General features: G+C 50.7%; 1 protein-coding gene across 6 annotated transcripts in view; it reads right to left on the bottom strand.

Annotated features, from left to right (window-relative positions):
• Nucleotides 1-3,461: 3,461 nt before the first annotated feature.
• Nucleotides 3,462-13,366, bottom strand: part of Atp2b2 (ATPase plasma membrane Ca2+ transporting 2) — a 133,377-nt gene continuing 123,472 nt past the window's right edge. For 2 of the 6 annotated variants that reach the window (XM_076841203.1, XM_076841204.1), the window contains 3 exons: nucleotides 12,906-13,077; nucleotides 9,276-9,330; nucleotides 6,448-6,526 (listed from right to left, as the gene is read on the bottom strand). In XM_076841203.1, coding sequence (XP_076697318.1) covers nucleotides 9,323-9,330; nucleotides 12,906-13,077 — 180 coding nt within the window. In that variant the 3' untranslated portion in view covers nucleotides 6,448-6,526; nucleotides 9,276-9,322. Of the gene's footprint in view, nucleotides 6,527-9,272; nucleotides 9,331-12,905; nucleotides 13,078-13,366 lie in introns of all 6 variants that reach the window. The other 4 variants (XM_076841201.1, XM_076841202.1, XR_013089505.1 and 1 more) reach the window with 3 other exon arrangements.

Genomic DNA, 13,366 nt, shown 5'->3' with positions numbered 1-13,366 from the left:
TAATTAATTAATTAATTAATTAATTTATATTTATTTTTATGGGTGCTGAGGATTGAACCCAGTGCCCCAGTGCTTCACATGGGTGGGGCACACACTCTGCCAAGCTCCTGTATCTACAACCCCAGCCCAGAGGGAGTGGTTCTTAGGGTAGAGCAGGGAATACAGCAGAGGGGGACCTGTTGGTCTCCTGTTCTTCAAGGGATCCCTAGTCTTCGTTGGGTAGTTGCACCACTGATCTTCTGGGTGATAGGTCAGTTCTTTCTGAGCCAGTGGGAAATTGGCATAGAGGCATATTAGATATAATCTAAATATAATGCAGCAGCGTAGTCGTTATTAATGGAATTTCCTGGTGTAAACATTGAGGTTGAAGAAACAGAAAATTTGGGACAAACAATGGGTATGTATTTTACTCATATTTGTACTCACAAGATATTTGTGAGTGGGACTGAAAGACTTTGTTATAGAGAAGTTTAGGTGCTGACCCTGGCATCAAGATGGACAGGTATCAGTACCACACCTCTTGCTTATTATATGGGCAAATTCTTCATTCACCTCTCTGAGCTGCTGTTTCCTTCTCTGGAAAGTAGGAAATATAATACAGGTTGAGTATCTCTTACCTGAAATGCTTGGGACCAGAAATGTTTGATTTTTTGGGATATGGAAAATTCACATATTCATAACAAGATGGTTTGGGGACGGGACCCAAATCTAAACACAAACACTTTTATGTAGTATTTTAATAAATTTTGGCATGAAGTGAAGATTTGTGGTGTGAAATTTTTACTCATGATGTTAGATCAGCATCCAAAACATCTTTGGATTAGGGATGCTCAATCTGTAATGCTGCTTCTGAGAACTGATGTTAAATAAATGAACCTTGGATGTCTAATTACTTGGAAGTAGGATGGGCCAGTGGTTCTTGTTCTAAGCATCAGTTCAACCCGAGAAGAGCTGGGATTGTGTGTGTATAAACCTCAGCTTTTGAAGCAACATTGAGAATTGTTTCTCAGTCTGGGAATATTCTCCTTCTCTTCCGATGCTCAGCAGAGCTTGGCAAAGTTCAGACTCCCTCTGTCTTCCCCCTCCCCAGTGGAAGATGCCACCTGTATCCTATGTCTGTATTTCCCATCTCCTCCCTCTGGTTAATCCCAGACCCCAAGTCATTCTTAGCTTTCTCTAACCTGTGCCCTTCACCTCCCAATCCCTTTGCCCCAGAGTTTCTTTATATCCTCTGGAGGCCTTTCCCCCCAAAGTCTTTCTAAGATGGTCAAGTTAAGTTTGCCTCCTTCATTTGGTGGGTGGTCAAAAGGTGTGACCTAGTAGAGGGAGAGCAAAGTGTCCTTCCCAACCAGGGGCTTGATTTCCCCAAATTTAAACCCACAGAGGGTGGGGGCCCAGCTGTCCTTCAGAAAAAGGCCTTGTGATGGGAAGCATGCCTGCATTTCCACGTGTGCATTTATTGTTATTGCTCAGTATAGTGTTGAAAAGGCAGACAAATCCCATTAGTTACAAAGAGCACAAGCCAGAGATACAGAGAAATAAAGAGTGTACAGTAAGAGCACAGTCTCTTCCCAGCCCCAATTGTCCCAGAGGCCCCCCACCCCCAGAGCCCGGGCAGCTTATGGAAGCTGGAGGCGGCACCAGTCCCTCACTACTCTGTTATAAAAGATGTGCACACAAGAGTTAGCAAGTGTGGCGACCCCCGAGAGGAACCGCTCGGGAGGGAGAGCACCACAGACATTACAAAACAGACTGAGGGGCTGAGGGGTGGCCCCGAGAAGCCTCGAATCTCTTTATTTTTTGGAGGGGGTGGTAATGGCAGCTGCCCAGGGCCTGGGATCTTTCTCCCTGCTCCGTCTCCTGCCTTTTGGGTAGTGGGATCCCTACATTTAAATCAGGAGAGCTTGATTTGGAACCTGGAAAAGACCTGGGGTTTCCTGTTGTCCCATTATGGCCTTGGCTCTGGGAGACCCTAAAGCCTTCAGGAAGCAGCCCTTCCCTGCCAGATCCTCTCAAGTGGGGTACAGATGTTGCTGCAAGAAAGATTTGAGGGGGAGGCTCGTCAGATGCACCAGGTTGGCAGCCTCCAGTAGGCAGAACAGGAATAGGGTGAGGGGAGGAAGGGCACAGAGAACATCCGGGCAAGAAACTTCTGTATCTCACAGGCGCTGGAGCTCTGAATTAAATAAGAGGGGACCCCCACTCTCTGAAAAAAAAAAAAAACCTGAAATAAAATAACCTAAAAACAAGTTCGGGAAGTGGAGACAGGAACAAACGTTTCTCCCATGAACAGTACAGCGTGGGCCCCACATTCTCTCCGAGCTCACCCTCATAGCTCTGGGTCTAGGAGAACCCCTTTTTATCTTCTGATGATTGGCGGAAGATGGAGGGTCCACCTCTGCATAATCATGAGGTGACTTTGGTTCCTAAGCTAAGGCTGGGTGGGGGCTCAGTGGACTCTTCCTCACAACTCCTAGGCCTGGGCAACAGGTGAAATGACAGGAGGGACATCAGGCTTCCTTCGAGATTCAGGATTCCCCTTTTGTCCCTTCTGACAGGACACACTGTATTTAGTGACCCTGGGGAGCAGTAATTACAATGTGGGGAGAGGGATGGCACATAGGGTGACAGGACCCAGGATCTGGGCTGGGAGGAGGGCAGAGGATGGAGGTCTTGGCAGATTTTTAACATTACCTCAGAAGAATAGATATGAGAGAATAACTAGGAGATTTTGTTCAAGTGGGGTGAAGGAGACTCACTCTGCCACAGAATAAAACATTCCAAAGTGACAGTAAGCAAAACAGTGTGGCTGGTGCCAGAGGAGACATCCAGATGAGGGAATAGAAGAGAAATTGCAGAAATAGGCCTAAGACTACATAGGACGTCAGGAGGGATAGATGCGCCATTTTAACACAGTTGGGCAGAGGGGCTCTTGAGTGTCAAGGTTCAGAGTCCTGGCTCAAGAGCAATGTGCTCTCAGAAGCAGGATGCCCCCGCTCTTGCCAGTTCTATGCTGGGGTTGAGACATGGGGCCCTGGTGAGGGTTGCTGGAGCATTGGGGTCTGCTCCTGAGTTAGAGAAAGCCCCATATTGCAGGAAGAGCCCTCCCTTCCCTCCTCCAAAGGTAGGTCGACCTGTAGCATCAGGAGTCACTGAACATGTCTCTGCTTTTCCCTCATCTCTTCTGAGGTGGGGAGCTTAGACCTCAGAGCTACCCCTCCTACCTTCTCCTAGAGCCCGGGTCTAGAGAATAGGACAGAAGCAAGAGTGTGTAGTCCAAACTAGAACAGCATAATTTACACAGTATATATTGACTATGTTCTGATTGATGGTGTTTCTTTTTCTTTTTTTTTTTTTTTCCTGAAAACACATCTCAGAACCACACTGTGGGAGTCAGAAGAGTCGGCAATTGAAAGCATACCCATTGCATAGTATTAAATGAACAGAGACGGTGAGTTCTTTATTTACAATTATTGTCTAGATAAAAAAATTCATAAAAACAGATGAATGGTCATAAATTATTTACCCCCTAATGGGGTGATCTGCCAAACGTACCCCATGCTGCTAGATATAGGACGCAGAGTGCAAGCTTTGTATACTACAGTGAGTTGTGACAAACCAACCATTTCCTGTGTGCGTGCGTGTGTGGATGTGTGCAAGTTTGAGAGTGAGGGGTCTGTGTGTGCGATTGTCCATCATTCCTGACGAGAAGAGACCAGACGCCCATGTCGGGCCTCCCTGGTGGCTTCCGTGGATCCCTATCACCCCAGCTGGGATCTGCTCAGAGCGCCCCTCCCATTTGCCTTGCATCCTGGCTCCAGAAGCACAGGGGAGTCTGGTGAGCAAGTACGACCATCCTGATATCATGGAATGAGGTCACAGATACATGATTGAACAAAGAAGGGGAAGATGGGAAAAAAACGTGAGAAAGGGAAACTCCAAAAGAAACTACCATGTTCCAGGGCTGCCCCATGTTTCCTGCGTGCCGGTCTCTCCTTCCTCGGAGGAGCGAGTGGGCTGGCTTTGGTGGTGTTTATACTAGAATCCAATAAGCACATCCGAGGGTGGTGTTTCCTCTGCTGGATACATTCAGAGAGACTTCTTAGCGACACTCAGGCGATGCTCTTTTGCACGGAAGGTCCTCCTTAGAGAAAGATTTTGCCAGTTGGGATGGGCTGATTTGAACCCCAAAGCTGTCAGGTTTTTCCACAGCTGTGCAGACACGGGCCCTCCCAGCTGACTATGGCTCTTTTCCCGGTGGCTCTCATCTTGGTAGTGGAAGAGTTCTCTGGGCCTGGAGAAGGGGCAGGGGCCAGGCAGACACGAAATGACTGTGGGGAAGGGTCAGAGTGAGGAATGGACTTTGCAAGCGAGGCGGGAAGTGTTTGGTTTTCCTTGAAGCATGGGACATCATCGATCATGGTATTCAAAATGTCTTTTGCACTGTACAAGTTTATGGAAAAAGATTGTATGCTGAAAAGTCTCAAAGCAAACTTTGTATTAAATACAAAAGTTCTTTTATGAAAAAAGCTGAGACCCACAAAGTGCTTAGCAGTTAAGAGGCTGACAGACAATTAAATAAGCTCTTATTAAGTGGGATTACTAGTGCTGTTATTGTCTTGGGGGGAAAATAGCCACCTTTTCTGACCTGTGATATGGGAGGGTTTCAGAATGGCTTTCTGTCTGGGGAAGCAAGACTTGCTGTTACAGGTTACAGTATATATTGTGGCTAAAGGAAGACAATTTGGTTTAAAAATCACACTGAATACATCTCAATATACACATCATAAGGTTCATTCGGATCTAAATAGTGCAGAGAAAAAGGCTATTCTTCTTCAAAAATAAAAATAAAAGCAGCAAGCCATACCGATCTTCATCCAGTGTGCCAACAGCTTATATGCTGCCATTTATAAGGAAATAAACTTCTAAATTACTAACTAAAAAAAAAAAATCAACACAATAGCATTTATAATATTTCAACACTACCTCAACCTCTGTGCAGACAGCGCCAAACACAACCTATTTTGGAAATGCTCTTGGTAAACTCAAGCGAGTTTCATTGAGAGAAAAGTCTTGAGCCAGTGCTTTTGACATCCTTGGGCTGTGACAGCCACTGGTGCCACAAACCTAGGAAACCTTCTCTCCTCTTCTCCCTTCGTCTACGGAGCCTGTGGCTGAACACCTCCGGATGGATCCTCAGTAGCATTTGGCTTCTGCCTGAGCCTCCCACGGTAGTGACGTCATTGAACGGAAATAGCAGGCAAAAATCAGAGCATGGCTATTGTAAAACATCGAGGATGCAATCCAGGGGAAGTGTCTGTTGGGCCGAGCTATTTTTATAGCATCTCAGCCACCAGTGTTCTTGAACCGTACAAATAGCCAAAGACATTATCTACAGGTTTGTAAACAAATTACATTCTTCTTTTAGGACATAAATAAGTTAAAATAGAGCAATTTAAGCAGAAACAAGGCAACATGCCGGCAAAGAAACTTTATATATCCATGTATATATATTTATATATATATATATATATATCTACCTATCTATATGGACGTATACAGTCTTGGAAAGTATACGTTGATATAGATACAAAGAAATGGATATAACCTCGTGAGTGTCTATGAAGTTCTTCGGTTCCATTGGTGCAAATCTACTAGGCGAGTTAAGCTCTGCGATTTCAAAAAGTTATTAAATTAATCTATACAACTGAGACCATGCTGCGCAAGCATTTCAAAAACTCACAGACCAGTGGATCGGATAAATAGTCTCAGAAAAGAGTCCTGTTTGCAGTTCCCGCCTAAGAAAACAAACGAACAAAAAAACCCCTCCCCCTCTCCAACCCCCCCAAAACCAAACAAGGGGAGGATGGAAAGTGTCCAGTACATTCATGCGGGGGACGTGGTGGCCGGGTGGGTGCATGGCTGGTCCATGTCTTGAGTGGGAGCCAAGAAAGGCTCCCTTTGGGATAACTGCTCACTCCTCCCAGAGGCCCACGGGAACCCGGCCCTTGCCTCGAAGTGAAAAATTGTTCAAACAGCATCGCAGCCAGAGAAAGGTCTGTGGGTGGAAACGTCGGTTTTCTCTCCAGTATTTGGTTTCCTGGGGTTGCTCCTTGCTGCGTGGGTGAGTCGGGTGCCTGGAGGGGTGGGTGCCCGGGAGCGGTGGCAGCGGGTCCCTTAGGGCAGGCCAGCGGGTGGGCAACAGGGTCCTCAGCTAAAGCGACGTCTCCAGGCTGTGAATGGGGCTCCCTGGACTTGAAGAGGTAGCTGATTTGCTCGTGTCGGTCGTCAGGTTGATCCCGCTGTCGATGGCGCTGTTGTTCTTGTTGAGCGATGACGGCGGGCTGGAGTTCTGCTTGAGCGCGGCATCTTCTTCCAGGTCGGTGTCGTCGATGAGGGGGATGTGGGGCTGTGAATCTTCGATCCGGAATTCAGGATGAGCCATGAAGTTATGGATGGAGGTTCGAGACTCGGGCTTTTCTAACCCTTCATAGAGAGAGCTACGGAACGCCTTCACGACGCGGATCTGCAAGGGAAGCACAGGGCTCAGGAGCAGCCCTGGGGCCTGGGGGGGCTCCGGGGGGGCTCAGAGGATGGGGCTGGAGGAGGGTGAGGGCAGCAGGCGGCTGGAGTCCACAGTCGCTGGGTGCTATGCGCATCGCAGGGAGGGAAGAATGGCAGAGGGGCTGAGGTGATGTGCATCCATGAGCTGGTTTTTAAAAATGGCTTTGGTTTTGGTCAGAACTACAGTATTAGGACAGGAGGGTCATCAAGCACCATGAAAGAGATGCTGGGACACAGTGGTGAACGGAAGCATGGTCCACTCCAACGGGCACCCCGACCTAGTGAGAGACTGAGCCTGGTTAACTTGACAGCAGAGGTTCGACCATGCAGAAGGGAGTAGGGCGGGGAAGAGACGGGGAAAGAGGAGAGGCTTTTTTTTTTTTTTTAATATTATTAATTTTAAAAATAAACCAAAAAACCCCAAAAAACCACACACAGTTAAGAAACCAAACCACATGGAACAAGTTACGTGTCACACAGTAAAGGAACAGGAAGGAGAGACGGCTGGATGAGCGGGGATGAGAGAAGACACACGAGGCCAAACAGAGAATGGGGACATCAAACGGAGGCAGCAAAGCGGATGAAGCCAGCTCAGGTCTTTCTGAGGCGCAGAGCAAAGGCAGCCAGAAAGCACGAAGGAGCCGCAGATGGTGACATTCAGGGGCAGGGAGCATGCCACAGCAGGGTCAGGAACCACACAGCACACACAGACGGACACACGGCTACACTTGGAAGCCTGGACAATGTGAACGAGATCGTTTGTACCCAGCGTTTCTTTCCTTCATGCATTTGGGAGGTAAACACTCGAGTATAGACTCACAGCCCTGGCCAGTCAGTGGAGCTTGCTTTGGTGGTGGTGGGGGGTTCTCTGGTTTCCTGGGGTGTTTTGTTCATTTCTTTATTTGTGCTTTGAAAACACAAAACCGAAAAAATGAGGCCAGAAGCAGATGGCCATGCCCAGCCTCCCCGGGCAGTTCCGGGGAGCGTGTACAGTGTTTCTTGTCAGTGGTGAGCCACGCAACGAGGCTCAGCCTCCTCTGAAGATTGGAAGGAGGCTGGTCATTGGGTCTTCAAGGACAGTGGACGGGGACTTGGAAGTAGGAAGAGACCCAAGTGTAGGGCTCTGACTCTGCTGCCTTTTGTGCCTTGACTATGGGGGACCCACACTGCCTCTCTGGTCAGGCTCTGTCCTGCCTTACAGGGTGCAGAGGGGCAGGACCCTCACCTGGGAGAGAGGTGTCCCCTCTCTGGGCTCTTGGGAGAGGGGACATGCCTGTCACCTCAGGGGACTGATGGGCCTCAGGACAAAGGTGCCTTGTGCTCTCTTCCCAGCCCCAACTCAGAGCAGAGTGAGAGGTGGAGGAAACACGGTGGCTGGGTATGGAGTGTGTATGGGGGGTGGGGCCGAGGGGCAGGGCCTTGGTGACACCCCCGGCCTGCAGGGAAGCAGAGGACCGTGGAGATGGTTGTGGGGAGGCCCTAGAAGTCCCAGCCTGAGCTCTCGGCTAACCCAGGGCTGGCTCCTCTGATGGCATGATGGGGAAGCCTGTTCCCTGGGAGTGAATTTTCTGGGTGTCTCTGGTTGGTGATTCTACGTGTCATAACTGAGGCGTATTTCCCTGTTTTGGGGAGAGGGCTTCTATAGCTCTCATGTGCGCTCTGCCTTCTGAGGACAAACACAGGGAGAGTTAACTTGGGTTCTGCAGTTGTCCTTCTTGGTCTGGTGCCAGGTCACCCCATTTGGCTCTCTCCTCCCCCATGAAGTTCCCCTCTGCTGTGGGATATCAGTTATCAGTGCTGACTTTCGCTTGTTTTCTAAGGAGCATCTCTGTCTCTCCAGAGTCCCTCCAGAGTCCAGCACTTGCTGGAATCATGCTTTACATAGGAGGCAACAGATGCCAAGCAAGAGCTGGCCAGACACTGCATTAGTGCTGGCACTTTGTGATGGCCCCCTTGGCTGCCCTGACTTCCCTATTGGTGGCTCTGTAGAGATGATGAATACTCGGATTTCTGGATGTATGGGCCATCACACCATTGACTGAGAGAAAACGGCAGAACAAAACAGTTTTCTCATCTGTGAAATGGGAGTGATCAGTGTCACTGGCCCTGCCCTAGTGCATGTGCTTTCTGAGGCTGATGTGCATTGAGATGCCGGCTGGAGCACTTGGTGCATGTGTGGGGGAAGGGGACAGTGGCAGGCCCCTGTCATGTGACTGACAACGCAGAGGGGACGACACACAATGAGATGAGGCCCTTCCACCCTCCCCCTGGCATGGAGACAACAGAAATAATGAACTGCTCTGGACAAGACTGTGGGGACAAGACTTTTCGGGACACCCCGCCACGGCCATCTCAAGTCTCCACTTCGGTTCTCTCTGTGGCTGAAATGGAAAAAAATATATATGGGAAGAAAAAAAAAATGCTCTTCCATCTCCCCTCCCTGCCTGCCGTGGAGATGGGACTTGGGGGCAGAAGCCAAGTTTGGGTACAGGGACCAGGAAAGAGGAAGGGCCCAGTGGGCGGGATTCAGCTGGTGTGGCTTGGTCAGCACAGGGCACCTGGCGCTACAGGAGGGCTCTGGGGGATGCACAGGCCCCGCTCTGAGATGGTTCCGGGGTTCCACATACTCGAATGTTTACCCGGCTTCAAGGAAGCCAAGAGTCTGGGATTGATTCACATTCATTTCAGGCTCAAGGTTAAAGACTCACAACCTGTTTTAATTTCACTCTCTCTTGCTGAACTCTGTGTCCAGGGTTCTCTAGCCCTCTAGGGAAACAAACACATGGCATATTCAGACAGTGGAGAGGTCTGGGGCCCCCCCAACCCAGAAGCAAGCCATTTTCTCACCAACCCAAGTCGCACTAAATGAGTTACCAAAATGCTAAAGAGAGGTCCAGCTTTCTGTCCTCCTCCTTGTCTTGATTTCTCTTTCTCACTGCACACTCCTTGCCCTAGCAGTCCTCAAAACCAGGAATCTGAAGGGGAGGCAGGGACAGGTGGTCCTCTGTCTGTCTAGGGAGGCATGGTGTCCAGAATGTGGCCCAGGCCTGGCTCACGAGTGGGTCTGAAGGAGCAGGAATTCACTGATGAACATAGAACCTGCTACAGACTTGCTCGGGACAAAGATGGCTTGAGATGAGTTAGGATTTGAGGGGGTGGAGGGGAAGAAGAGGCTGTGCAGCCTGGCGTTTGATGAAAGAGCTGAATGGGGTTCTGGTCACGAGTGGGAAATCATGCTGCGTCTCGTTCCCTGCCAGGCTGGGGGACTTTTCCCAGTGAATCTGTGGGTGTGGGCGCCCGCTGTGGAATGGAAGTTCAGCCTCCACGCCTCCAGGTCTGTGGACCTGTCTGGGAAGTGGTGTGGTGTGATGGGACAGTGAGGGGACAGACTTCCTGCCACTCCTTTGCTGTGGGTGTCTGTCAGTGTCTTCCTCTGTTCCATTAACATGCTGGTAGACTGTCCTTTCTTCCTAGTCATTTTGTGACAGGGCCTTGCTAAGTTGTCCAGGCTGGTGATCAACTCTTGTTGGCCTAGGGACAGTGGTTTGACTCCTCTAGGGGCACACAGACTGCAGCTCTGTGTGTCTCGGCAGGCACATGGCCATCTTTGCTGAAGAGCCCCCAGTGTGTAGATCCTGCTTTGTGGGGGCAGCCCCTGTCTGTCCACCCAATGGGGCCCTGCTGCTGTGTCCTGGCCACTTGATTCAAACCTCCCTGTGGGCAGGAAGCATTTTGGCTTCTCAAGGGACCTTGCCTCATATCTAGAGGGTCCTCAGAGTCCTTGGAGACCAGAGGAGGTAACATTGTTATGGAAACTATTCAAGCAAACGACTAAGGATGTTTACTTAGAGAGGTTGGGATCCCTCTTGGAGCCAGTACCCTTGGGCAAGAAGATGCTGAGGTTCTTTTTGGGATCTTATGCCCTTCTGGGACCCAGTTATCGGCTGGACTCTAAAACAAGAGGGTAGGAACACTAGGTTCCTGGCGATGGGCTTGGGTGAGGGAGTTGGTGTGACCAATCCCTCTGGGGCTTCTGGGAGAATGAAGGGTCAGGGGTGAGGACCAGTAGGTCAGCTTTGGGACAGCCTCTGCCTAAGCTCCATTCAGAGGCTTTTTCCAAAGTTGAGGTCAGTTGGGATAAGGGGGGGGGGTGATCTGGGCTGGAGGGAGTTTAAAAGTGGGCAATAATGTGCATTTCTCCAAAGGAACACTGCTGTCCCATTACTGGCCTCCTTGAATGACACAAAAGAAAGGGTGAGAAGGAGGCGCGGAGGTGTGAGAGGACTGAGCTTTCTTCTTGATCGTGAGGGCTAAGCTGAGGGACTAAACCCAGGGAAGGTCTGCCAAGGCTGTGTGGGTGCCCAGGAGTGTTGGGTGAGTTCTGTCCTGGCCGGTGTGAAGCACTGTGCTTCAAGAAAGAGGCTGAAAGAGGCCAGGCAAGGTGGCACACCCCTGTAATCTCAGTGGCCAGGGAGCTCAGGCAGGAGGATCACAAGTTGGATGCCAGCCTTAGCAACTTAGCAAGGCCCTGTCTCAAAAATAAATAAAATAAAAAGCAGGGCTGAGGATGTGGCTCAGTGGTTAAAGGGAATGGAAAAAAGAACTGAGCTTGTATCCAGGAGCCACAGTCCTGGCGATCAGGGTCACCCAGAGCAATTCTGGAGTCACCAACAGGGGTGTCTCCGTGCCAGAACACTTGGAGACTGCACTTCTAGACAGGTGGGGTGCTGCGCAAGGTCAACGTTAAGCTGCTACAGGGACAGGAAGGAGTAGAACAGTCATCTGGGTGAAGGTCAACCACTGAGGTGAGGGCTTTGGTCTAAAGACCAGAGAGGATGGGACCAAAGTGTTTCCTGCTCAGAGGAAGCCTGGCAGTGATCTCCTAGTGACGGCACCTTCTGGGAACGTGACTCAGACACCATCTGCTTACATACATGTCCATATCCCCTGGCCCATCTGGTCACCCCATCGCTGTGTTTTTGTGCTAATGAATGAACATTTTCTGCATCCTTCCTGCAGTCTTGTGAACTGAGCAGGAGATAAGCGCAGGCCATGGACAGGATCAGGTTCTTTGTGGTCATATGGAATAGCTCCCACACCACACACAGGTCCTTCCTGCTGGGGAGGGAGGAGCGTTGTGGCTGCTGTGGTTTTGGGTGCAGGTAGGGGCACTTCATGAAGCATCAAGAGGTTAGGCCTGGAGTCTGTTTCCCCCTGTCTGGTGGGAACACTGGACCCAGGGACTCCCTTGAGTGTGGTGGGGGGGTCTACTGGAGACAAAACCAGGGAGCATCTGGGAAATACAGACTGACTCCTTCTGGGGCCTAAAGTCACGGAGAAGCCAGGAAATCCAGAGATGAGAGATGAGGACTCAGGTCAGAAGGGGCGGCATGAGGAGAGGAGGAGGGAGATGAAGGAGGGGGTCACAGTCCCAGGCTATCCCTCAGACCCGCAGATAAAGGACAGGATGCCAAAGGTTAGACCTGAACCCTCTGGGCCTGCTGGCACCCAGAAGAGATGTGAGGCATGCCCCATGCCCATGGGCAGGAGCCTTGTCTTTTCCAGGAGGGGGTCAGAAATTTAGTGTGTCCCAACTTCTAGTAGAGGAACAGTATTTTAAGTCCCCTGATGCCATCAGATGGGCAAAGGGAGGGACATTCTAGAAGGGAGATTTCAGAATTTTGGGACTCCTGACTGATGGTGACCTCTGGCCTACAGTGACCTCTTGGCTTGTCTGTCCCTCTTGGTTATGACTTCCAACACCGTTAGTTAGGTATTATCTGATCATCTGGGAAACCCGAGATGACATGACCTCTCTCTTGATGGGGTCCCACTGTGACCCCTGAGGGGCTTTTACCCTGACCCACAGTACCCATTGCTTGACTTTGACTGCAAGGTTGTGACCTGCAGGCCAACTCTGACCCTTGTCCTCATGGGCTAGGCTTTTCCTAACAAAGTACAACTAAACTAGATGACACTCTGGCCAGCTCTATGACTGCCTGTCTTGGCCTCTGGGATCTGTGGTGGACTGAGACCATTAGATCACTGAAACCCAACCCTCCTGACCGCTGGTGATCCTCTGACTCAGACCTTTGGACTGCTTGTGACCCTAACGACACTGACTGGTTGGTTGTAACCCCTGGACCCAGCTGACCCTGGCCTGCTGGGTGACTGGCTATGACCTCCTGACCAACTGGGACCCTCTTCAGTGGTAGTGACCCTTTAGCCCCCTGGGCCTGACGTGACCAGCTGCCCCCCACATCCTCTGGCACCCCTGCCCCTGCCCGCCCCGGGGGCTGGCGTTGGTGGCGCCAGCAGAGGCGGTAAGGAGTCACACTCACGCCCAGCTGCAGCAGGAGGAAGGCTGGTCGGAGAGGAAAGAGCATTGGACAACGACACGCGACTAGGGCTAGAGAGATTGGCTACGTCCTGGCTCTGGCTGGTGACGGAGGACTGTCTCCGCAGGGCCCCCTGAAAGGAGGCCCCGCTCTTGAATGTATTGACTACTTCAATCTGCAACGGAGGAGAGAACGAGACAAGTTGCGAGAAGAACGGACACGACAGCTACACAACTGACAGGCGCAAGGTCACGAGAACAGCCGCAGCCACGGCGACAACGACAACGTCACTTAAAACAAAAAATACCAGACACACTCCAAGGCTCTGAAAGATGTCTGCTCAGCTCCGGGCCCATCTGTAGGCCCCAGGGTCCCCGGGAGGACACAGGGTTCCAGTCTCTCCCCTGTGCTAAGGGCGGGGGACCGTGGCTGGGGGAGGCTGGGGGTGAGCATGCTGTTTGGCC

This window comes from Callospermophilus lateralis, chromosome 20 (genome assembly GCF_048772815.1).
Source record: "Callospermophilus lateralis isolate mCalLat2 chromosome 20, mCalLat2.hap1, whole genome shotgun sequence".
In the NCBI taxonomy this organism is placed as follows: Eukaryota; Metazoa; Chordata; class Mammalia; order Rodentia; family Sciuridae; genus Callospermophilus; species Callospermophilus lateralis.
The sequence above is the reverse complement of the archived record's forward strand: the minus strand, read 5'-3'. Positions and strand labels throughout refer to the sequence as shown.